This window comes from Ailuropoda melanoleuca, chromosome 9 (genome assembly GCF_002007445.2).
Source record: "Ailuropoda melanoleuca isolate Jingjing chromosome 9, ASM200744v2, whole genome shotgun sequence".
NCBI lineage: Eukaryota > Metazoa > Chordata > Mammalia > Carnivora > Ursidae > Ailuropoda > Ailuropoda melanoleuca.
In genome coordinates, this window is record NC_048226.1 from 46,077,139 (window position 1) to 46,103,686 (window position 26,548).

Below are 26,548 nucleotides of genomic sequence, written 5' to 3' on the forward strand. Positions count from 1 at the left end.
TTCATCAAACCTTTCAGTCAAGAGCCTTTATTAACATGCAAGTATCATTTGCCGCGGATATACAGTTTTTCCTAATCTTTCAGTTCTATTTCAGTATTTTAAACTTAAGGTTACTTCTGGATCTAACACATAAAGTAACCTACTAAAATTGGTCAAAGTTGAACTTTATTCTAGTTGTCACTTTGACCTTTAAGATCATCATTTAGGTTTTTAACATTATTTGTCAGCAAGTAGCAGAATATAATTCGTGTACTTGATAATCTTCTATACTAAAATATGTACCAGTATGTCTTGAGAAGTTACTAAAATATATGCAATTAATATATTTAATTGCTTTCAGTAAGCTGCAAAGTACAATGTTAGGTCTTTCTATGAGGAAAAATTACTTTTATAGATCTTGGTTGTTTATGTTCTTTGCAGGTTCTGGAAAAACTGGTCCATATTAAACCAGTCTTAAAGAACTAAGCTGAAGGCTTTAACTATGTGTCTCCTATAATGACAGCTTTGTTTTACTACTAAGATAGAGATAATAATAAACCCTACTCCAGTGCTCCTTTTCCCATGCCTCAGCAGAGGTGCTCTGTGATAGTTTTTCAAATTTTTTGTTTAGTATAAAAGCTGAATGACCTCTTAATATTAAGCCAGATTTCAGTAGAAGACCCACAGATTATGGGTATCATACTTATTGGGACATATTTTAATTAATAGAAGATAATTCATAAACTATATCAAAGTGCATTATAAGCTTTGCACTGCATCTCTCCATGTTTTTAAATTTTTTATAACATTTCAGTTGGTTGGAGGAAGACTGGAATAGATCAGAAAAGTCTAGCTTTTAAGAGCTGAATAAAGTCCATAATGAATCCTTTAAAACATATTTAAATAATCAGAAGTGCAGTCACAACAAGGGACTATGTACGAAGAATGTATATTGTGAAGGAAGCTTTATAGTCAATGAAATACAGTACTTTGGATTGGCCAAAATGCACAATGCACACGAAATCAGTCATGTAGTTTACTTGTTGACCATGTGGCTACAGTTCAAAAAGTGATTGCTCCAAAAGCTATTCCTAGTAATCTTCCAAAATTGCTTTTAAATAAAGTTCTTAAATTGTAGCAATAAACAAAAAGACAAGATACACTTAAAACAATATTGCAGTTTATCAAAAGACACATAAGAAATGTCAACTCTTATGTCTTTGACAGTTATAAAAATCAATGTTTTGGCTAAGTTATAAACATGTTTATAATGCAATTATTTGCATAACTCTAGTAATGCTAACAACGGCTATAAGATCAGAATAGTTTAAAAAAAAAACACTAAAAACACAAAAATACGTAGCCCCATTATTTACCTGTAGAATGTGTTCATTTATGCTTAAATTTCAGTATTTACTATATCACCACTGTTCTAATTTTAAAAATCACATCCAAAGGATAAGGCAAAACCACCTACGAATTGGCATATTTGTTTATTTCTCAATTTGTGAAAATGTCCTTAATTTGTTGATGTAGCAAACAAATTTCACTCTGATTGCTATGCAAAAGAACAGAAGATAATCTGCTTTGCAACGAACTTTGAAGTTCAACTGCACACAGGCAACATGCTATATATGAAAAAATTACTAACTGAACTACAGGTATTAAATACTGAAAAAAGTTAACAGTTTATTATAATTTATTTTATTTAACAATCTAGGAAGTTCGCAGCCATCAGCAGTTCCAGTGCAATTTCAGGTGCAATTGGGAATTCAGGAATCTCTGTGGAGCTGTTAGTGTAGCGAACCTTGTAGGTAAAATACATGCATACTTTTGATAGCACATGTGAAGGGATCTCTCTAAAATTGACTTCATTAGTTTCGTTCTCAGCAAACTGACCTGTAAAAGAAAAGGAGTATGTTTGTTACAGGCTGAATGAATTCCTATGTTGGCAAGTCCTAAATCTCAGTACTTCTAAAAGTGACCCTATTTGGGGATAGGATCTTTCCCCCCCCTCTTTTTTTCTGTTCAGGGAACATTTTATTTATTTATTTATTTATTTANAAAATACATGCATACTTTTGATAGCACATGTGAAGGGATCTCTCTAAAATTGACTTCATTAGTTTCGTTCTCAGCAAACTGACCTGTAAAAGAAAAGGAGTATGTTTGTTACAGGCTGAATGAATTCCTAATGTTGGCAAGTCCTAAATCTCAGTACTTCTAAAAGTGACCCTATTTGGGGATAGGATCTTTCCCCCCCCTCTTTTTTTCTGTTCAGGGAACATTTTAAAGACATGGAATGCTTCACAAATTTGCAGATCATCCTTGCACAGGGGCCGTGCTAACCTTCTCTGTATCATTCCAGTTTTAGTATAGATACTGCTTAATGACCCATGGATGGGGTCTTTGAAGAGATAATTAAGACAAAACAGGATTATTAGAACAGACCCTAATCTAATATGACTGGTACCTGTATAAGAACAGGAGGTTAAGTTATAGCCACATACAGGGAAGACAATGTGAAGAATATAGGGAGAAGACAGCCATCAAGGCAAGGAGAGAGGCCTCAGAAGAAACGCTACCAATACCTTGATCTCAAATTCCTACCCTTCAAAATTATGAGAAAGTAAATCTTTATTGTTTAAATCACTCAGTCCATGTTACTTTGTTACAGCAGCCCTAGCAAACTAATACAATATGAAAAGAATAAACCCCACTAGCATCAAATGAAATATGTAACTCTGATTTCTGAGTATAAATACAAAAAAATCTTTATTAAGATCACAACTGAGATTAATCAAGACTGTATTTTAAAATTCTAATTTTCTTCTAGGACTTTGGACACTAGCTTTTCCTAAGAATCATGGTGGCATGATTAAGTAAGGGTGAATAGGATACAAGAAGACAAATCTTTTAGAAGATTCAGTTTAGGAAATCAAGTCTTTATGGATCATCAGGAGCCCTGTGCTATACTGAGTTGCCACGTAAAAATAAATAATAAATGTAATACTATTTAAAAACATTTTCTCAAGAAAGCAAACCCACTGTTTCCCCCTTTAGTTTTCAAAATTATGCTTATGTTAATGAGAGCTCTTCATAAGCTACCTCCCTTTGTTTTAGTAACATTTTATAAACTTTTTAATGATCTCTCAAAATTTCTTTAGTTATATAGAGATTACAACATTTAGCATTTACTACAGGGATGAAATAGTTTCTTAGCAGTCTAGCACTAGCATTGTGTAAGAGGTAGATAAATGTGCTTTCTGATAATGTAGTTTTTTAAGTTTTCCAATAATTGTCTATAGGTTGGGGGTGGGGTAAGAAGAAAGGAGAGAAGTACTGAATGAAGAATTTATAGCAATGAGGTACATTTTGGTTTGTCAATGACTAAAACTCTATTTCTTGAATATATGCATGAAATATTACCAATAAACACTTACTAAGCTTTTTTAAAAAAGATTTTATTTATTTGAGAGAGAGGGAGAAGGAGAGGGAGAAGCAGACTTGCCACTCAGCAGAGAATCTGATATGGGACTCAATCCCAGGACCCTGAGATTATGACCTGAGCCAAAGGAAGATGCTTATCGGACTAAGCCACCCAGGTGCCCAGTAAGCTTTTGATATTAGACAAACATTAGGGTTTTTTGAGGTGTAATTCATATAACATAAAATCAACCATTTTAGAGTATAAAATTCAGTGTATGCTCATGATATTGTGTAACCACCACTGCCATCTAGTTCCAAAACATTCTCATTATCCCAAAATAAAACCCCATACCCTTTAAGCAGTTCCTGCCCATTTTCCCACCCCCAGCCTCTGGCAAACACCAATCTTTCTGTCTATGGATTTACCTATTCTGGATATTTTATACAAATGGAATCATACAACATGTGACCTTTTCTCTGGCTCCTTTCACTTAGCATCATATTTTAAGGTTCCATGTATCAGTACTTCATATCTTTTTATGCAAACATTAGTTTTGGGCTGCAGATAAACTAAAGGAGATCAAGCTTAGAAAAAGCAAACATCTTTTGATTTTATTATTAATTAAAATTTATTGAAACCCATGACGTTGTTTTTCTAAAGTATATCCTAGCTCTATCCAGTAGAAAAGTCCAAAAGTAATTCAAGCCATGAGTAATAAGTAGTGCTAGCAACCAGACTGGGGTTCCTAAGCACCATTTTCCACTATAAGAAAACAGCTCTTTGGAAAAATGTCTGTTTTCAGGATTAGAGAATAATGTATCAAATGAGCCTGAGAAATCTTGTTATTATACAAAGTAGTATAGCTATCCAAGACTACCAGAGCCATGTCAAAAGGACACAGGAGCCAACCTGACATGGCTCCTTCTGGCATAAAAAGGGAGCAAATGGGGCAATTTGCACACCAGTGAGAACGACTGCACTAGATTAAAAAACATCAAATAATAAAAAGTCGCAAGTTGAAAATGATGCACAAGAAACCCCAAACAGGGGCGCCTGGGTGGCACAGCGGTTAAGCGTCTGCCTTCAGCTCAGGGCGTGATCCCGGCGTTCTGGGATCGAGCCACATCAGGCTCTTCTGCTATGAGCCTGCTTCTTCCTCTCCCATTCCCCCTGCTTGTGGTTCCCTCTCTCGCTGGCTGTCTCTATCTCTGTCAAATAAATAAATAAAATCTTTAAAAAAAAAAAAAAAGAAACCCCAAACAAAAACCAAAATACTCTTCGCTACTAGAGGATGCTGAAGAATCATTTCATTATACTGAAAAATTATATGTAAAGGGAAAAAAAATCGAGCATTTATCTTTTCTTTGCTATACAGAATATATTTTAGGATAAACACAGTTCTTTATAGAAGAATTCTAACTAGTAAATGCAGAAGAAATTATAAAAATGAGAAAATCACTGTTTTGTAATTCCAAATGAAATAAATCTCAACAATAATTACAATGAACGCTAAAAGCATTATATGAAAATCTGACTGCAGAACTGTTCATAGATGGATCAGCTTGCTAACCCACTAATCAATCTCGACACTGCTGAAAGATTGAGACAATAGGAATACAGTGGTACCATCTATAAAGTATTCTTGCCTAGAAAAATGAAGTGGAATCTAATCAAGCCTCTAGAGTTCTAATTATAAACTTACAAGATGAAACATTAAGTATAATCCAGATGTGGACATTTTACAAATAACCATGTTTCTTCATAAAATTCATGGTCTGAAAAAAAGGGAAAGTGCAGGGGAACTAGCACAGATTTTGCAAGTCAAATGACACTAGCAGGGACTTAATTGCTTGAAATACTCATAAAAAAATGATAACAGATGAAGTAAGATTAGCAAAATGTTGATAAAATTGAAGCTGGTTGATGGGTACATGGAAGTGTATTATACTCTTCCATTTTTGTGTGGGTTTAAAAATCTTCATAATAAAAAATATAGAAAAGGAATTACACATGACCTCAAATAGAAACAGTTAACGAAACTAAAAGGCAACCTATGGAAGAGGAGAAGGTATTTATAAATGACATACCTGATAGAGGGTGAGTATCCAAAATATATAAAGAACTTATAAAACTCAACACCCAAAAAATGGAATAATCTAATTAAAAAATGGGCAGAAGACATGAATAGACATTTTCCCAAAGGAGACATACAGATGGCCAACGGACACATGAAAAGATACTCAACATCCCTCATCATAAGGGAAATGCAAATCTAAAGTACAATGAGGTATCACCTCACATCTGTCAGAATGGCTAAAGTCAGAGCACCTAGGTGGCTCAGTCAGTTAAGCATCTGCCTTCAGCTCAGGTCATCATCCTAGGGTCCTGGGATCAAGCCCCGCATTAGGCTCTCTGCTCAACAGGGAGACTGCTTCTCCCTCTCCCTGCCGCTCCGCCTATTTGTGCTCTCTCTCTAATAAATAAAATCTTAAAAAAAAAAAAAAAAAAAAGAATGGCTAAAGTCAACAACACAAGAAACAACAGGTGCTGGCAAGGATGTGGAGAAAGGGGAATCCTCTTGCACTGTTGGTGGGAATGCAAACTGGTGCAGCCTCCCTGGAAAACAGTATGGAGATTCCTCAAAAAGTTAAAAAAAGAACTACCTGATGATCCAGCAATTGCACTACTATGTTTTTACCCAAAGAATACAAAAATACTAATTCAAAGGAATACCTGCACCCTGATATTTATAGCAGCATTATCTACCATAGCCAAATTATGGAAAGAGCCCAAGTATCCATCAACTGATGAATGCATAAAGAAGATGTGGTATGTGGTGTGTATATGTATATGTGTACACGTACGTACACACACACACACACTGGACTATTACTTAGCCATAAAAAAGAATTAAACCCTGCCATTTGCAACAACATGGATGAAGCTAGAGTATTATGCTAACCAGAATAAGTCATTCAGAGAAAGACAAATACCATACAATTTCACTCGTGTCGAATTTAAGAAACAAGATAAATGAGCAAACGGGGAAAAAAGTAGAGAGGCAAAGCAAGAAACAGACTTTTAACTACAGAAAACAAACTGATGGTTACTAGAAGGGAGGTGGGTGGGGGGATGGGTTAAACAGGTGATGGGAACTAAGGAATGCACTTGTGATGAGCACTGGGTTTGAGTATGGAAGTGCTGAATCACTATACGGTACACCTGAAAGTAGTATTACACTGTATATTAACTGGAATTTAAATCAAAATTAAAGAACCCCAAACAAACAAGGGATCTCAAATAGCCAAAACAATCTTGAAAAAGTATAACAAAGTTAGAGTCCTCACACTTCCCCATTTCACAGCTTACTACAAAGCTAAAGTAATCAAAATACTGTGGTATTTGAATACTGTGGCATAAGAATAGATCAACGGAATGAGGCACCTGGTTGGCTCAGTGGGTAGAGCATGCAACTCTTGAGTTCAAGCCCCACACTGGGTTTAGAGATTACTTAGAAGAAAAAAAAAATTAAAAAAGAAAAAAAAAAGGACTCTCAATGGAAGAGGGTTGAGAACCCATAAATAAACCCATATAGCTATGGTTAACTTATTTTCAAAAAGGTGCCAAGACCATTAAATGGGGAAAAGAATAGTCTCTTTAACAAATGGTACTGGGAAGTCCACATAAGAAAGAATGAGCCTGAATCATTACCTCACACCATATATAAAAATTAACTTAAAAGACCTTAATGTAAAAGCTAAAATCATAGAACTGGGGACTCCTGAGTGGCTTAGTCAGTTAAGCGTCTGCCTTCAGCTCACACCATGATCCCAGGGTCCTGGGATTGAGTCCCACACCGGGCTCCTTGCTCAGTGGGGAGCCTGCTTCTCCCTCTCCCTCTGCCTGCTGCTCCCCCTGCCTGTGCTCCCTTGCTCTATCAAATAAATAGGTACGATCTTTAAAAATTAATAAACAAAATCACAGAACTGTTATACGAAAATATTTGCAAATGATATGTCTGATAAGGAGTTAGTGTCCAGAATTTATGAAGAACTCTTACAACTCAGTAACAAAGACACACAACTTAACTGAAAAATATGCAACAGATTTCAATAGACATTTCTCCAAAGACGATATACAAATGTATAGCAAACACCAGAAGTGATGTTCAGCATCAGTCCTTAGTGAAATGCTAATCCAAAATACAGTGAAGAGTCCCTGGGTAGTTCAGTCAGTTAGGCGTCTGACTCTTGGTTTCTGCTCAGGTCATGATCTCAGGGTCTTGAGATTGAGCCCAGCACTGGGCTCTGTGCTCAGTGGGAAGTCTGCTTGAGATTCTCTCTCCTCCTCTCCCTCTGCCCCTGCCCCTGCCTGTGCGGCTCTCTTTCTCTTAAATAAATCTTGAAACAAAATACAATGAGAAACCACTTCCCACCTATTAGGATGGCTAAAATAAAAAAAATGGGAACATAAACGTCAGTGATACTCATATAGTGGTGGTAGGAATATAAGATGGTGCAGCTACTGTGCAGCTTGGTGTTTCCTCCAAAAGTTAAACATAGTATTATTGTATAGTATACTCCAAAAAATTCCAATCCTCAAAAAAAATTTCCTTGAGGTAAAAAAAAAAAAAAAAAAATTATTTCAAAGGAACAAACAGACAAAAAAAGAAAGAAAAAGAAAATGTTAAGAATAGATGTTTGGGAAGTAATAACTTCTAAAAATAAACTTTATATGTCATTAGGAGCACAAATCGCCATCAGAGTCCTTCTGTGGTGAAGAAATTAACCATGGTACTAATGTAGGGAAAAGATCCTTCCTATTAGGGTTAATAACTGAAAACAGGAACTGGCAAAAACCACTTTTTCTAATGCAACATAATCATGCAATAACGATAGAACAGTTACTATCTCATTTAATATTATAAGTCACTTAATTCAAGTAAAAACACATTAAAAGTGAAGATTTATTAACAGAAAATAAAGAAATGTACCTACCTGGGCCACTCAACATGGCTTTTATTGTTCCGGATGTTAGTGCATGTTCTCTTTTTACAATAAATTCATGACCATCCGAAGATATCAATTTGACATACATGGCATCAGGGCCTTCACAGCCACCATAGGTTTTCTCTTCTCCATCTAAAGTAAGTAGTGAAATGAGTTTTGAATCACAAAATTATAAACAGGTTTACCAAGGTTAATATTTGAGTAACTCAGAACAGAAACATTTCTGGATGATAACATCTATCAAGATTTTAAGATTTTTAAACTCGTTTTATTATTCTCTAAACATTTTCCAATGTCAGAATAAACTACATTCAAGTATGTTACTGTAGATGAAAATTTACCAGTATTTTTCAAGGAAATATTAACAAGTTTTTTGTGAACACTGCAGCACATTCAAATTTGAAACCTCCAACAAAATTATCAAATAGTAAAGCTTTAAATTAAATCATTGGAAATACTCATTTTTAACATAAGATGCACTGTGTGAATTTATCAAAAAATGTATGTCATGTGATTTCAACTCCTCTGACAAACTCCTAATTCTAAAAGTTAGGGCTTCCTTTTACTCAGCATCTTTACTCTTGATCCATAAAAGTAATGATCAAAACATTTTATTGCTGCGTTTAAATTATTGCATGACTGAAGTAATGAATACAGACAAATACCAGTCTTTGAAATTCAAAGTAGAGGTAAGGAGGTGGAGTAGATGTTACTCTACTGCCAGCTCCCTCATTGCCACCATGCTGGCTTTAGCCACACCGAGCTAGCTCAACAGAACTTTTTGGGGAGTATATATTTTTTATATATCCCTTCAAGAGCTTTCTAACACCTATAACTTTCACAGTGTTGTACTGACAAAATTTTAATTTTTATGGTTACCAATATCTGAAAGAAACTATCTTAAAACTTATTCTAAAAACTCAGGAAGCCCTATGAAAAGAGTAAGTACGGAGAATAAAACTGAAGTTCAAGCTACAAACATCTATTTATTCATTAATAGTTAATTTAAAAATACCTCAAATTAAGATTAATAAATATAAAAATCATTTATGTACTACTGCTGCCCAAAATGTCTAATCTGAATCTAATCAGGAGTAAACACTCATATATATCTAAATTTTAAAGTGTCATGAAAGACTTCACTCCTCATGCCCCCAAAAGGAGGGAACTATTTAAAGGAGACTAAAAACACAAATTAACACAGTAAGTGATCCTTGATTGGATCCTGGATTAAAACACAGGGATACCTCAGAGATACTGTGGATTCAGTTCTAGACCACCACAATAAGGCAAATAATGCAAAAACGAGTCAAATCAATTTTCTGGTCCCAGTGAATATAAAAGTTATGTTTACAGCATACTATAGTCTATTAAGTGTGCAATATCATTATGTCTAAAAAAATGTTTATACCTTAATTAAAAATACTTTATTGCTAAAAAATGCTAACCACTGTCCTAGTTTTCAGTGACACTAGGTCAGTTACCGGTGGAGGGTCTTGCCTTGATGTTGATGGTCACTGACTGATCAGGGTTGTGGTTGCTGAAGGCTGGGGTGGCTGTGGCAATTTCTTAAAATCAGACAACAGTGAAGTTTGCTGCATCGATTGACTCTTCCTTTTAGGAACAATTTCTCTGTAGCACGTGATGCTGTTTGACAGCATCTGACCCACAGTAGAACTTCTTTCAAAATAGGAGTCAATTCTCTCAAACCCTGCCACTGCTTTATCAACTAAGTTTACATAATATTCTAATTCCTTTGTTGTCATTTCAACATTCATCACAGCATCTTTTTTTTTTTTTAAGATTTTATTTATTTGACAGAGAGACCACCAGCGAGAAAGGGAACACAAGCAGGGGGATTGGGAGAGGAAGAAGCAGGCTTCCCGCTGAGCGGGGAGCCCGATGTGGGGCTCGATCCCAGGTCCCTGGGATCAGGTCCTGGGCCGAAGGCAGACGCTTAACGACTGAGCCACCCAGACGCCCCCTCATCACAGCATCTTTACCAGGAGTGGATTCCATCTCAAGAAACTAAAGTTTACATAATATTCTAATTCCTTTGTTGTCATTTCAACATTCATCACAGCATCTTTTTTTTTTTTTAAGATTTTATTTATTTGACAGAGAGACCACCAGCGAGAAAGGGAACACAAGCAGGGGGATTGGGAGAGGAAGAAGCAGGCTTCCCGCTGAGCGGGGAGCCCGATGTGGGGCTCGATCCCAGGTCCCTGGGATCAGGTCCTGGGCCGAAGGCAGACGCTTAACGACTGAGCCACCCAGACGCCCCCTCATCACAGCATCTTTACCAGGAGTGGATTCCATCTCAAGAAACTACTTTTTTTTTTTTTTAAAGAATTTATTTATTTGACAGAGATAGAGACAGCCAGCGAGAGAGGGAACACAAGCAGGGGGAGTGGGAGAGGAAGAAGCAGGCTCATAGCGGAGGAGCCTGATGTGGGGCTCGATCCCATAATGCCAGGATCACGCCCTGGGCCGAAGGCAGACGCTTAACCGCTGTGCCACCCAGGTGCCCCAAGAAACTACTTTCTTTGCTCATCCATGAGGCAATGCCTCATCTATTCAAGTTTTCTCATGAAATTGTAGCAATTCAATCACATCTTCAGGTTCGGCTCCTAATTCTAGTTGTTGCTATTTCTACCACGTCTGCATTTAATTCCTCCACTGAAGTCCTGATCCCCTGAAAGTCATCCATGAGGGCTGGAATCAACTTCTTCCACACTCCTGCTAATGTTGATATTTTGACCTCTTTCCATGAATCCCATGTATTGTGAAAGGCATCTAGAATGGTGAAGCTTTTCCAGGTTTTCGGTTTACTTTGCTCAGATGCATCAGAACAATCACTATCTGTGGCAGCTATACTTTATAAGATGTATTTCTTAAGTAATAAGAGTAGGCTTAAAATATTCAGTAAACCATGTTGTAAATAGATGTGCTGTCATCCAGGCTTTGTTGTTCCATTTATAAAGCACAGGCAGAGTAGATTTAGCATAATTCTCAAGGGCTCTAGGATTTTTGGAAGTCAGTAAGCACTGGCTTCTACTGAAAATCAACTGCATTAGTTCCTGACAAGAGTCAGCCTGTCCTTTGAAGCCAGGCACTGAATTTTCTCTCTAGCTATGAAAGTGCTAGATGGCATCTTTTTCCAAGACAAGGTGTTCCATCTCCACTGAACATCTGTTGTTCAGTGTAGCCACCCTCAGAATTACCTTAGCTGGATCTGGGTAACTTGCTGTAGATTGTGCATCAGCCCGTGCTGCTTTACCTTACAGTTTTATCTTGGAGAGACAGCTTCCTTCCGTAAACCTCACGAGCCAGCTTCTGCAAGCTTCAGACTTTTCTTTTACAGCTTCTTCACCTCTCTCAGCGTTCACAGAATCGAAGAGTCAGGGCCTCACTCTGGATTAGGCTTTGGTTTAAGGGACTGTTATAGCTGGTTTTGATCTTCTATCCAGACCACTCAGACTTTCTCCATCAGTGATAAGTATGTTTCGCTTTTTTATTATTCATGTGTTCACTGGAGTAGCACTTTTAATTTTCTTGAAGAACTTTTCTTTTGCATTCACATCTTGGCCAACTGTTAGGCACAAGAGGCATAGCTTTCGGCCTGTCTCAGCTTTTGATATGCTTTCCGCACTAAGCTTAATCATCTCTTGCTTTTGACTGAAAGTGAGAGATGTACAACTCTTCCTTTCACTTGAATACTCAGAGGTCATTGTAGGATTATTAATTAGCCTAATTTCAATTTTTGTGTCTCAGGGAATAGGGAGGTCTGAGGAGAGAGAGAGAGATGAGGGAAGAGCTGGTCGGTGCGGCAGTCAGAACATAAAACATTAAGTTCCCTGTCTCATGTGGGCATGGTTCGTGGCATCTCACAATTACAATAGCAACATCAGAGATCACTGATCACCATAACAAAGACAATAATAATGAAAAAGTGAAATATTGTCCAAAATGTGAGAGACATGAAATGAGCAACTGCTGTTGGAAAAATGGCACCAACAGACTTTGTCCGCACAGGGTGGACACAAACCTTCAATCTGTTAAAAAACGCAGTATCTGTGAAGTGCAATATGAAGCACAATAAAACGAGGTTATGTCTACAACATACCTGCTATAAAGAACACTACGGAAACAACTGGGAAATTCTGAATATGGACCTCACTGGAAGATGCCTACTCCAGTATTTAGGTGTGAAGTGATACTATACAAGTAAATAAATTGTACAGAAATACACGGGTGAGTATATGGGTGTATAGGGTGTATAAACAATATACACACAAGGAAAGCAAATGTGGCAAAATATGAACACTCACTGAAGGCTATATAGTGTACCATTCTTGTAATTTTTCATAATAAAAAGCTGGGGGATTCATAAGGATGCAAGTAACTTGTAAATTATAGACTACTCAAGCATACAAATACTTAGCAGGTTTTGCCAATCTCTTACAAAATAAAAACAATTATCAATTAAATTTATAACTTGAATTTTTTTGCAAGTTAAAGCACTTTATATGTTTGTTGGGAAAGTTTCTAATTTCTAAAGTTGCTATTACTTATTAGTAATCACAAATTATACTTGGCACAAAAACATTACTTATCTGCCTTTCAAAAATATGTACAGGCATACTTTGTTTTATTGTGCTTTGCAGTTCTTACAAATTGAAGGTATGTGGCAACCCTGCATTGAGCAAGTCTGCGGATGCCATTTTCCAAAAGCATTTGCTCACTTTGTGTCTACGTCACATTTTTGTAATTCTCACAATATTTCAAACTTTTTCATTATTATTGTTTTTGTTATGGTGATCTGTGATCAGTGATGACTCACCAAAAGCTCAGATGATTAGCATTTTTTAGCAATAATGTATTTTTAAGTTAAGGTACTATATATATATATTTACACAAAATGCTACTGCATACTTTAATAGACTACAGTACAGTGTAATCACAACTTTTATAAGCATGAGAGGAAACCAAAAAATTATTTGACTTGCTTTACTGCTGTGGTCTAGAACCAAACCCATATCTCTGAGGTATGCCTGTAGTGAACAGATGCTGTGGATTTAAACAACTAATTTGTCTACTCTGATCATTTTTTTACTTGCATTCACCAATGTCAAAGGCCTATCTTTGAGAAGAAAAACCAGCTGCTTCTAGTTGAAATATAAAATCACATTTATATAACTTACCCATTATGTTCTTATGAAATTCTACTTTACTTCCACAGGAACTTTAGTAGTTTCCTGAAAATATAACAATGCTATTTTAAGATTAATGCTGGAATAATATGTTTTCACCCATTACTATTTAATGTCCTTGGTATTACAAGTTTAAGGACTCTCTCTCTCTGCTATGCAAGAGTTTCCCAGCCACCATAACATGGAACAGTATCAAGTTTCTGAACATCTGAGAAAAGATGATCACCTTCAGAATAGGAGTCTAAATACAGATATGTTTTTTTCCCCCCTTTAAGGTAACTATTCTGAGAATAGTTTAAAAATACAGGTGTTGTTCCTTAGGAGTTGAACTGAACTTGAAGGAGATTGCTGGCCTTAAAAACCTCTTTGTATACCTGTATCTACTAGATACTAGTGGACACTACAGCACCTATTTGCTGAATGAACGACAACATGATAAATCCAATGACATGAAGTAGCCTTCATAAAAGGGCTTGCTCTCGTCTTATGTAAGTGTGACATTTATAATACATTTTACTGTGCCATCCTTGTTGCAAAAGGCTACCAAAGTTCTGAACTTAACAGTGAAGTGGTAGAAAATCTTTAATATGGTGAGAAATCTTACATTTTTTAAAAAAGATTTTATTTATTTGAGACAGCGTAAGCAAGGAGGAGGATCAGCGTGAGGGAGTAGGAGACTCCCCACCGAGTGGGTAGCCCGATGTGGGGCTCGATACCAGAACCCTGAGATCATGACCTGAGCTGAAGGCAGATACTTAACCTAATGAACCACCCAGGTTCCCCGAGAAATCTTAAATTTTACAAAATAAGATGAATGCTAAAGGAAAAGGGCTCATGTTGAGTAATTTTAATTTTCATATCATTTCTTCAAGGAGGATTTTATTTATACCAATATGCTTATGCTATTAATGGGAAAACATCCTGTTCTCTAAGAAACTCCTAACCAGTATTTTATTCTAGCCTTAAGCCAAGGGCCAAGAAAACGAACCATGACACTTTGGAGCAGGAAAGAAACTTGGAGATAACCTATGTAATCCCTCATCTTAAAAAATGGTAGCATCACTGATGTATAGAGGGGTTGAATGATTTGTTCCAGGTAATGACAGAGAGTAGGAATTAAATCTATTAGTCTAGAATAAAAAGCATGAACGGAAATATTTAAAGTACCATATCTAATATGAGCTAAGGGCAACAGGAGCAATGTCACATCATTACCAACAATTTGAGGGGCTAGTAAGTGGTAAACATTGCACTACATGACTTACATACATTATTTTAAAACAACACTTTCATAAGGGAACTATTATTCCCATTTTAGAGGTGAAGAAACACTAAGAGGTTGCTACTTAAGCAACCTTCTATAGCTTAAGTGGCAGCATGAGGATTTAAAGCTGGGTAGATTTGTTTTAGAGCAAACACCCCTTTCCATTATTCCATACTACCATGGTAAACAATTCTGGCTCCCATTAAAATTTTTCTACTACTGCTAAGAGCTGCTGATATAAATTATTAGATACTTACCTAAAATTTAAACAGTACTGTGTCATTTTATAGTAATATTAGACAAAAATTTATTGGTCATTATTATTTTATTCTGTTCACTGCTTTGTAATCATTCTTCTAAAAAAATGAAAAAGGAAAAAAGTGCTAGGAGAGCTAGAAAAAAGAACTTTGAGTGCCAAGTTTCTAGCTGGAAAATCTCCAGAGCAAAACATCTAGGATGTTTATTTAACGAGCAGTAGCTAAGCAACCATGCTTAGAAGCCCTTTGGGTAGCAACAGCTTCTCTACAGACTTCTTAATATAGTAAAGCAATCTCACCATTTATACAACAAAGGTGGGGGAAGGGATTCCCCATCACTAACAAGAAAACAGTAAATTAACATTAACAGTTAAAAGTAAATCCTAATTCTTATGTAGAAGTTAAAAATACTGGGGCGCCTGGGTGGCACAGCAGTTGGGCGTCTGCCTTCGGCTCAGGGCGTGATCCCGGCGTTATGGGATCGAGCCCCACATCAGGCTCCTCTGCTATGAGCCTGCTTCTTCCTCTCCCACTCCCCCCTGCTTGTGTTCCCTCTCTCGCTGGCTGTCTCTATCTCTGTCAAATAGATAAATAAAATCTTAAAAAAAAAAAAGAAGTTAAAAATACTTGAAATATGATTATGATTAAATATGAAATATTTATTGAAATATGATTAAATCTGGATGTAACCCACAAATTATCTGTAGAAGTCTAAGTTTGGGGTTAGAAAAATCTCAGTGTAAACATTTGAATATCTACTCCATAACTAAGCTGAGGTCTGGAAATATGAATTAGGTAGATAAAAGCAGTGGTTGAGCAGTAGGTTGAAAATAGTTCTAGGCAGAAGATACAGCATGAACAAAAAGTCCTCAGATGTTATTGTGCTTTTACAGTGTTATATATGAACATTACTCTTTTATAGTTTTTTATTTTTTAGTAACAAACAGAAATTCTAGGTGAGCCTAGTGACTACACTGAAATCAGTTTTGAATCTAGTATCACTGAACACTGAAAAGATCTTTGAACAGTGCATCCTTTGGATTTGAAATGCTACCATTATCATTTACTATATTATTACAGGAATTTCTAGACTATATTCTGTCTCACTAATCTGTTTATACCTGACAAATATATCCACTATTTTCATAATAGTGTGATAAACATGTTTGCTAAATAGTCAGGCTAGTCCCATTTTATCATAACACATTTCCTGGCAGGTGGACATGTAGGTACTTTATAGTTTTTATCATGAATTCCATCTGTTTTCCTATTATACTTTCTGAAAGATTATTGCTGGTGTTTTAAAGAAAAGCTTTTAAATCCATTAAAAGTTGATTTTGTATCCCATCATCTATGCAAAACTTTCTTATTAGTACTAATAGTTTTTCAATCGATTTGCTTGGCTTATTAAGTAGATGATAGCAACAGCTGCAAATCTATTCTTTTTATCTTTCTGTGTTTTTACATTGGCTACTTCAAAAAAGTTAGATGTGTAACTGACATCATTCACAAAAGTATGCTATGGATTAAAGAACTAAATAGAAAACATCCACTGAGCTCTGGAAAAATAGAAGAAAAAATGCAAATAACTCGTAGACCTGTACAAAAATGCTTGATTCCAACAGTAATCATGGAACATGCAAACTAAAACATTAAAATGTGCTAAGAATCAAGTGTTGGAGGAGAGGGGAAAAGGGTAATCTAAATAAATAGCACAACAGTTTTTGGAAGGCAGCACAGAATCATCAGAAGGTTAGCAATTCTTGATATCTACTTTAGAGAAACAGTAGCCTTGTGCGCAAAGGCAAGTAGAAGGATATTGACTGTAATAGTATACAAATGAAAAACTGAAAATACCCTGAAAAAGTTCATCAGTTAGGGAATAAGCTAAATAGAAATAATGTATCTGTAATTATTAATACTTATTACGGGCAGTGAAAAGAGAAAAGTTAAATCTATGTGTGTAACAACATGGGAATACTACCAAGATAAACTGTTAATTTTTTAAAAAGCAGATTAGAATGATAGGTATAGTTTGGTGCCATTTATGTAAAATAAGTGGTTTCTTGCCTATTAATCATGTTTTCTGCAAAATAAATAAAATGCACCAAAATACATCTTTAAAAGTGTAAATAACTAGAAAACTACTTTTTTTTTTTTTTTAGAAAACTATGATTTACATGGAACACTACTTCAAAAACTGAAGATGTACTGTATGGTGACATAACATAATAAAAAATTAAAATAAAACTGATTTAAATTAATTTTTATTAATTTTTATTTTTTTAAAGATTTTATTTATTTATTTGGCAGAGATAGAGACAGCCATCGAGAGAGGGAACACAAGCAGGGGGAGTGGGAGAGGAAGAAGCAGGCTCACAGCAGAGGAGCCTGATGTGGGGCTCGATCCCATAACGCCGGGATCACGCCCTGAGCTGAAGGCAGACGCCTAACCGCTGTGCCACCCAGGCACCCCAATTTTTATTTATTTTTAAAGATTTTATTTGAGAGAGAGCAAGTGAGCAAGCACAAATGAGGGGGAGGGGCAGAGAAAGAGGTAGAAGCAGACACCCCACTGAGCAGGGAACCCCACAGCCAGGCTCAATCCTAGGACCCCAAGATCATGATCTGAGCCAAAGGCAGACACTTAACCAAATGAGTCAGTTGCCCAGGTATCCTTAAATTTGATTTTTTAAAGATTTTATTTATTTGTCAGAGAGACAGAGCACAAGCAGGGGGAGCAGCAGGCAGAGGGAGAAGCAGGCTCCCCGCTGAGCAGGGGGCCCAATGCAGAACTCGATCCCAGGACCTGAGCTGAAGGCAGATGCTTAACTGACTGAGCCACCCAGGTGTCCCCTTAGATTTGATTTTTAAAAAGAAACAAATAGGGGCGCCTGGCTGGCTCTGTTGGAAAAGCATGTGACTCTTGATCTCTGGGTTGTGAGTGTGAACCCCATGTTTGGTGTAGAGATTAGTTATATAAATAAATATTTAAAAAGGGGAGGCACCTGGGTGGCTCAGTCAGTTGGGTGTGATCTTGGGATCGAGCCCTGCTTTGGGCTCTGTGCTTGGGATGCTCTCTCCCCCCACTTGCACTTGTGAGCAGGCGTGCTCTCTCTCTCTCTCTAAATAAATAAATAAAAAAATTTTTTTAAAGACCATTATGAATTTTTTTTCTTTAAAGATTTTATTTATTTGGCCGAGAGAGGGAGACACAGCACAAGCAGGTAGAGTGGCAAGGAGAGGGAGAGGGAGAAGCAGGCTCCCTACTGAGCAGAGAGCCCAATTACATGGGGCTTTATCCAGAACCGTGGGATCCTGACCTGAGTAGAAGGCAGACGCTTAACCAACTGAGCCACCCAGGCACTCCATAAATAAAATCTTAAAAACAAAACAAAAAAACCAAAACCACAACAAACAAAAAGAAACAAGTAAGTGTAATCGAACCAAGCAGCTCATAAGGGAACAAAAAGGTCAGCCTGATGATTGGTTCTTAACAATATGTAAAAAATACAATTAATTTGGAAAACAAAGTAATACAATTGACAGAAGTTAGGAGGTAATTCCAATTTGTAATAAGACATCAAACTATCCTGCCCAGAATGTGCTTATAGTGTCACTGGATTTATGGCTCTCAAGAGGAGTTAAAATTCCCATTCTGGCCTATTTAACATAACAATGCTCCTATATTTAATTCTTCTGTAGGCAGTCTTAATACTTTTAGCAAATGGTACCCCTCCCCCATTTTTCCTCAGCTGTGGAATTTATAGTTTTCTTCACTATTAGATGCAAATGCTTATAAGTCTGTCTTTTTAGATGTATTTTGTCTTGCTTGCTAGCTTTAAGTTTCCACAAGGCAAAGAGGTTCTCTGTGACCCAGGTATTCAATACAATGGTAATTATGTGGTAATGTTAACAATGTGAAGCTTATACAATAGTGTTATCTGCCACAGACATAGTACTATTCTGAGCTTTCTTTCTTTTTTTTTTTTTTTTAAAGATTTTATTTATTTATTTGACAGAGAGACCCAGTGAGAGAGGGAACACAAGCAGGGGGGTGGGAGAGGAAGAAGCAGGCTCCCAGCAGAGGAGCCCCATGTGGGGCTTGATCCCAGAATACTGGGATCACGCCCTGAGCCGAAGGCAGACGCTCAATGACTGAGCCACCCAGGCGACCCTATTCTGAGCTTTCTAAGGGAATAAAGTTATTCAATGATAACAATGCTTTTGACCAAGATTGATTATTTTCATGTTTTCCCATGATGTTGGCATTGAATAACTTAGAACTTTTGGACAACCACAATGAAAACTGTTCTTTCTTAAAACAATTTTTATTTTAAAGACTTCGAGGACATAGCCATTATGATAACTAAAACACCAGTCTCACAATTGTGCACCGACTACCATAAATTGCTAATTATGAATGCAAGTGTATGAAGCATGTATTCCTGTACATGATTTCTGGAATTTTACGTTTCCTAAAACTAACAAGTTACCTGAAAATGTTCGTTTGATAATGTCCTCAAATCGCCTAGGGTTAAAACTTGTTCCCAAACATCCCTGAGTTTAAGAACAAGTTTTGTTTTCAGTGGCAGTCTACAGTGGGTCAAAGGGTGCAGGTCTTTGCTTTTACTAAGGGAATCTATTAGGTCATTTAAAGTAAAAGCATTGACCTCAATTTCCAATCTATTTCTGATGTTTAACAATTAGTTATGATCTAATTGTCCTAAATGATCAAGTTTTTACTACTAGAATAATGACTCATCTAATAATACTCAGTAATCAACTATATTTCATCAGCAGGGCTTGGTTTCTAGAAACAAGCCCTCACAAATGCCAGGCCTATGTTCTGCCTGTCCTCAATTGCGGGGCTTTAGGAATCTTAATTAGAAGAGAGCTCTCTGATATTTAAGAACTCTATTTTAGATTGGCCATAAATGATCAATCAGAAATATTACACAGGGTGGTGCAGACCACAACAATCATTACAGTGATGTTAAGTGGTCTCTAGATCACTGTGAATGATGGTTCTCGGTTATTTATGTTTTTGTAAGTTATAGCTGTTTCATACCAATTTACAAGTGGCAAAACGATAAGCAAGACTTTCCTAAATCCTTACTTTGGATTCCTAAGTATTTATCCAAGAAATAATTTGGCCACAAAAGATCTTTTACAAAAATGTTCATAGAAGCTTTATGCAAAATAAATGAGAAGCTACCCTGATGACACCCAAGTGTGATCTCTCTGTGCAGAGGAATACCATTCACAACAAAAAGGAATGACCTATCGAAACACAAGACGTTGGTGAATACCAAAATATTATACTGAATGGAAAAACAAAAAAGTACATACTGTTTTATTCCATTTATACGAAATTCTAGAATAGGCAAAATGAACTTATGGTGATAGATCAGTGGCTGCTGCTGGAGGAATTCTTAGGAAGAAGGATGAGGCAACTTTCTGGAAAATTAAATGGTACACTGAGCATTCCACGATATGTTAATTATATCTCAAAAAAATAAGGTTAGAGTAAGATTTTTAAAAAATTTACTAATTATTTTTCTTAAATTTAGGTATCTTTCATTGTACAGATATTATCAATCCAAAATGGTTTTCTGTCTCATTAATCTTTCAAAAGATACTTATGCTGATAATAAAACTAATCCAAATTCTCTACGTTTGCAGATGCTAATAGATGGGGAGTAGGATTTTGAGAGTCCTAAAGAAGTAAATTTGGAACTATGAATTTGTTAAGTGAACAGCCACAAAAGGAAAGTAGCTTTTGATCTGGGTCTCAATGGATGGAGGGGTTTTTACCAAGCAGAACTGGAAGGAGAGAGAGATCCAGACAAAATAAACAGTATAAGCCAAATCAGGAGAGGGGTGGGGAAGGCGTGTACAGAAAGTAACAGTGTCACTGCAAATCCACATCTGAATTTCTACTCTCCAAATTTCTGTCTTGAGACCTGACAGGTTAGAGTGATAAGCCTCCTGTTTATCTCTTAAACACAATGGACTACATTGTGTCTAAAAGTCTCTACCAGAGCCACCATTTCATGACTGTACCCATCTGAAATTCTCCCTCCCTCTACAAATGCCTGTAATTCCCAATTTCCCATCTTTATTAAACAGAGTTGTTGCTCTCATACAGCACAGGACTCCAGAGTGCTACCTGCTTCCACGGAGTCTGTCTGCCTCACCCCTGTGAACTACCTAACCTCCCTCTTAGACAAAGATCTCCAAACTCCTTTGTTTTGGTTTAAAAAGGTTTGAATAAATACTCCCACTATATAATATATAATTATAGATTCTACATAGTATAAAATATTTAAAAGAATGCTTAGAATGATGGGCTAAAAATAAATATAAGAAAATATAAAACAATTTCTGACCTTGCTTACATCCCACTGTTAAGAGTTCATCAGGATTAGCACCATGCACATCCCACAGTCCTTATACCCTAAACTCCCTGCTCTCTCCTTTGGTTTATCTACCCACCATATCCCAATCCTGGGCAAATCTAATTCTCTGCCTAGCTCAAGCCTCAACCAAAGAGATGAATGTGGCTGGAGAAAAGACACAACCATTTTGACTGATCTTAACTTTAAATTTGTGACCATACACTTTAAATAGGCACTTGGCATTATAGAAATTCTCCTAGTAAACTGGCTTTTCTACTCTGAAAAAAATCTTAGCTTCTCCTAAACCTCCAACACCTTCTCCTCCTCCTTGCCCTGACAACTTTACGTATTTTATCAAGAAAACGAAGATATCTCTTCAATTGCCTTGTTTTTCCATCTTCATCCTACCGGCACCTACATACCATATACTCTGTCCACCCTCCAGTCTCAAAAGTCGAATAAAAGCCATCCTTCCTATCCAAGGCCAACCCTTCCACTTAAGCACACCTCTTCAAGGACTTTGTCCTGCTATTATTCCCATCAGCACATCAAATGCTGTAACATCATCACTACTATTCACTTCTTAACCCGCTCTGATTGGACGTCTGGCCCACTAGTCCATTCAAGGGGCTCATCATATTTCTATTATTTTACTTGCTACATGGCGAATTTTTAATCCTTATGCAGGGTTTTACAGTTGAGTACTCCCTCCTTCCCAAAACAGTTTCTTCACTTAGTATTACAGATGCCACACCCTCCTGGCTTTTCTGCTTCCATCACTGCTCTTCTTTGGACCAGAGTGCTTCCAGTCATCTGCCCTCTTCTCCATTAACACTCTCCACTTGATGTCCTCCAGTCCACAGGTTTAAATATTACCTACAAAAAATGAACCCCAGGGGTGCCTGGGTGGCTCAGATGGTTTAGCGTCTGCCTTCAGCTCAGGTCATGATCTCCATGTCTTGGGATTGAGCCCCATGACAGGCTCCCTGCTCAGCCTGGAGTCTGCTTCTCCCTCTCCCTCTGCTTGTGCTCTCTCTCTTTCTCTCAAATGAATAAAATCTTAAAACAAAATAAAATAAAATAAAATATGACCGCCAGATAATCTTCCTAGCTTGACTTTGCCCCTGAGCAATAGTTGTGGATATCCAACTTGCCTACTTGCACACATTCTGAGCTGTGTATTAATTATCAAACTCCTGATTTATTCCTATACCAAACTCCTAATTTATTCCTTAGAAACCAGTGTACCCTCCTGTCTTCTTTATTTCAGTAAATGGTACTACTGTTCACCCAGATGCTCGGGTGAAACAGTTGATTCCTCAAATTTTTTTCTGTCCTAGAGGTTAAGGCAAGACCTACCTGGCTCCATCTTCAAATTCCAAACCATACCATTCCTCACGAACTTCCATCCTACATCTCTAGTAGTTCAAGCTACCAATTCTCAACTGGACTACTACAAGCCTCCTTCGGAACTAGTTTCCTCACTTTCCTCCAACTGGTCTATTTGCCACCCAGCAACTAGTCATCAAAAACAGAAATCAGATATCATTCCCCTGCACAAAATCCTCTAATGGCCCCTTATTACAAACAGAAAAAGGACTATAAAGTTGTATCTTATTAGACTTTACTAACTACTCTAATTTTATTTCCCATCATTCTTCCTTCACTATGCTCCAGCTATACTGTATATTGGCCATTTTAGTATCATAATAGGTCAAGTTCATTCCTCTCAAGGTCTTTACATTTGCAGTTACTGCTATCTAAAAGCTCTTCCCTATTATTTAGGTCTCCAGGCAAAACATGACTCCTCAGAGAGGTAGGTCTTCCTTGCTCACTCCCCTATCAAAATTAGACACCCCTACCTTAGTCACCTAATTTGACTCTTGATGTTAACTCTAATCTTGACATAATTTCTTTACATTTATCACCACTTGAAACTATATTTGCTTATATATATATTTATTGCATCTCCTCTCTTTTCCCCAAGCTCCATGACAGCAGGCCTGGTATAGTAGCTGGCATATAGCAGATGCTCAATAAATAATTCCTGAGTGAATGGTACTATTGTTTTCTTAGTCACCAAGGCTTGAAATTCCAGGCATCACCTGATGGGGTTTTCCTGATCTTATCTAATAATGGAACAGTAAACATTTATAACAAGTTAGCTAAAATGCATGTACACTTACCAGCATAAATGCAAAGAGTTTCCAGATTATTTTATAGTACTGAAAAGCCATATTAAAGAAAAAAAAAACCAAAAAAGCACTTTTAAGGTACACTCAAGTGTTACTTTAGAACTTGATACATAAGGCTGACTATAACTTCTGACTACTATTGCCTAATTACATTACAGAATTACTATAAAGATAATGAAACTGGCATCTACAAGTTGAAATAAACATATATATATTTTTTGAAATTGTAGTTACTAGTTAAATCTCATACTTAGGGGAAAAAAAACATTTAAAAATTAAACATGAACCCCAAATCACCACTGGCAATAAATAAATATCCACGATGACAGGGACCATAGCTGTTTCTTTACCATTGTATCTCCAGAATGAATGAATCCATGTGTGAACTGTGATGTTTTAACATCATGAATTACAAATATAATGTAAGTGAGATCAGAGATTTATCATCTCAGTCTACTAAACAGAAAAAGAAACAACTATTTGGGGATCAAAAAGCAAATTTAGCAGTTTGAAAAAAAAGATTTTAAAACTCAAACTAAAGGATTTCGGTTGTTTTCTATACAAACATGAAAAAGTACAACGCAAAGTAGAAATGTTCGCACTAATGACATGAACTTTACAACTATATGTTACGAAAGAGATTTTGGTTCCATAAGATAAACTCAACGGCCACTGTACTAGACAACCTTTCGGACAAAACTGGAAGGCAGATAGCACGACAGTCCCAAACTATCAAGTCGGGCAGAGACCGTCCGACAAGTTGCCCAGAAGGTAAACTTCTTCGGGGTCCTGCAGCTGGAAAAGGAGGGCTGTGACTGTGAGAGTCACTCCTTTGACTGGGGACCGACTCCAAAAAAAGGACGTATCTGAGCGCACACGGAGAAAGCAGAAAGGAAAACCGACAGGGCTGCCATGCTCCTAACTCCACCCTCCCCGCGCTCAGCCCGGGGAAGGCCCAGACTTGCTGGCCGCCGCCCCTCCTTTCACCCTCTTCCGAGCCCACCAAACGGCGCCTAGAAAGGTCCCGCCGCCCTCTTCTCCCCTCCCCCAAACCAGGAGCTGAGGAGGCCCGGGGAGGTTGAGAGCTTCCGTTTCTTCCCCGCCCAAATGGGAAGTGGGATTGCGAGCGCGCCCAGTACAAGCCTTCCTTGTCCTCCACGCGGATCCGGAGCTCCGTTCCCACCCCAGCCCGAGACTCACTCGTCAGTCCTTCAGCCACCGCGCCGGGTCCCCGCGCACCGCCACAGCCCCTACTCCAGGGCCGCCCCCCCACCCCCAGAGGCCTGCTGCCGTGGGTTCCGGGGCAGTTGGAGGAATCACTTCCGCCGGGTCACGGACGCTTTCTACGATGCGCGGGAGATTAGTACCTGGTGAGGCCAGGAGCAGTCTGTCGCCCGCTTCCGTCTACAGGAAGTGCGCAGCGCCCCCCTCCCTTCTCCTACAGTACCACTGGCCAACCTCGGGGGACCGTGGTCGTTTGCAAATCCCAACCAATCCAATTCTGGGTCTTCTGATTCCCAGCATGCAGCGCCGACCCTGATCCGATTTCCGCAGGGACATCATTCTGAAAGAGGTGCTCGGGGTTCCGAAGCAGCACTGCATCCTGGGATTTGTAGTTTCCTTGGCCGGCTACTGTTTCTCCACGGCTGCACTACCCCCTGGGACTTGTAGTTTCTCACGTTGAATGTAAAGATTTTTGGTAATTTTAGAGGTTGTCCAGGGGTACTCCTGGGGGTCGGAGATTATCTGCAGAGAAAAGATTGAAAAGTGGGAGTGCGGTTTCTATGCTAACAAAATCGTGCTCTTTAAGAAACACCATCTGTCTTTTAGTGAAAAGTTGCAAGAGCATCTTCGCTAGCTCAATCGACTGGCCTCATTTCCTCTCTTCTGGACACCGATTACTAACCACGCCCCCACCCACAGGGTGGGGCCTTTCTCCCTCCCTACCAACCCCTCCCTGCCCTGGGTTGCTCAGCTCTCCTTCATTCTGAGGTGATTCACTGAAATTCCAGGCGTCTGCCGCGGATACTGAATTCTGAGACCATCTTTAACCTTCCACGCCCTCTGCCCCAGCAATCTTAACTCTCTCGCTCTCTTGGCGCCTGTCTCGCTCGTCGATCGGCCTATCCGTTTTACTTGCTTTGCTGTGGTTAAATTCAGGCACCCTTCCAGAAAAGCTGAAACAGCTAAATAAAGTTTGCACTCTGTTTACAGGACCGTGGCAAGAATGGAAAGTAGGGCGAAGACACCATTTCGAGTTGCTCAACTAGGCGCTGTTGTGTTAACAATGTCCACAAAGTGAAAATAGATATAGGCGAAACAAAATTTACTGACCTAATTAATGACTTTTGCTTGAAAGACATGTTTTGTTGATTTGGTAGATAAAAGTCATTGCTTTTAACGGACAGATTGTTCTGGGTTAACTTTTCAAAGCCTTTGCAAAAAAAATTTTTTTTAAGTTTTTGGTTTTAATGGTAGCTCCGAATAGAGTTTGGTTGGGAGGAGAGGCAGTTGGGTGAGGAGAGGAGGCATGGTCCCATTTTCAATCATAATTTTCCTCCTTTACTTTAAAAATGTTGGTTTCTTCCCTTCTCTTCCTCTTCTCATTGCATCATCACTCTCCAAAGGATCACTGTATTAGTTGCCTAGAGAATGATAGAATTTTCCAGGTGAAAATACTGAGACTAGCTAATGCCAGATTTAGGGCTAGGATCTAGTCTGGGACTGTCTTTTTTCTTTTGTGCAAAATTTTACTGTATTTTAAAATTTTATTTATGTAGTCAATATTACAAAAAAAATA

General features: G+C 37.7%; 1 protein-coding gene and 1 non-coding gene across 4 annotated transcripts; both read right to left on the minus strand.

Annotated features, from left to right (window-relative positions):
• Positions 1-25,315, minus strand: ELOC (elongin C). Of its 3 annotated transcripts, none has more exons than XM_034668210.1 (4): positions 24,949-25,102; positions 13,623-13,676; positions 8,407-8,550; positions 1-1,878 (listed from the first exon to the last, which is right to left on the minus strand). In XM_034668210.1, the coding sequence occupies exons 2-4, from the start codon at positions 13,624-13,626 to the stop codon at positions 1,688-1,690; spliced, it is 339 nt and encodes a 112-aa protein (XP_034524101.1). In that variant the 5' UTR covers positions 13,627-13,676; positions 24,949-25,102; the 3' UTR covers positions 1-1,687. The 3 variants fall into 3 exon arrangements, 1 of the variants encoding a protein (XP_034524101.1); XR_004627820.1 differs by lacking the exons at positions 1-1,878; positions 24,949-25,102 and adding exons at positions 2,035-2,126; positions 25,116-25,315; XR_004627819.1 differs by lacking the exon at positions 1-1,878 and adding an exon at positions 2,035-2,126 and having other exon boundaries at positions 24,949-25,096.
• LOC117803927 lies at positions 2,271-2,373 on the minus strand. Its single transcript, XR_004628042.1, has one exon. It is a non-coding gene; the product is annotated as a U6 spliceosomal RNA (small nuclear RNA).
• Positions 25,316-26,548: the final 1,233 nt, after the last annotated feature.

Excerpts from the sequence above, each read along its gene's own strand:
- ELOC (XM_034668210.1), bottom strand. Across the intron at positions 1,879-8,406 it reads AGCCATGTTGAGTGGCCCAG|GTCAGTTTGCTGAGAACGAA; the intron begins GTAGGTACATTT and ends TTTCTTTTACAG.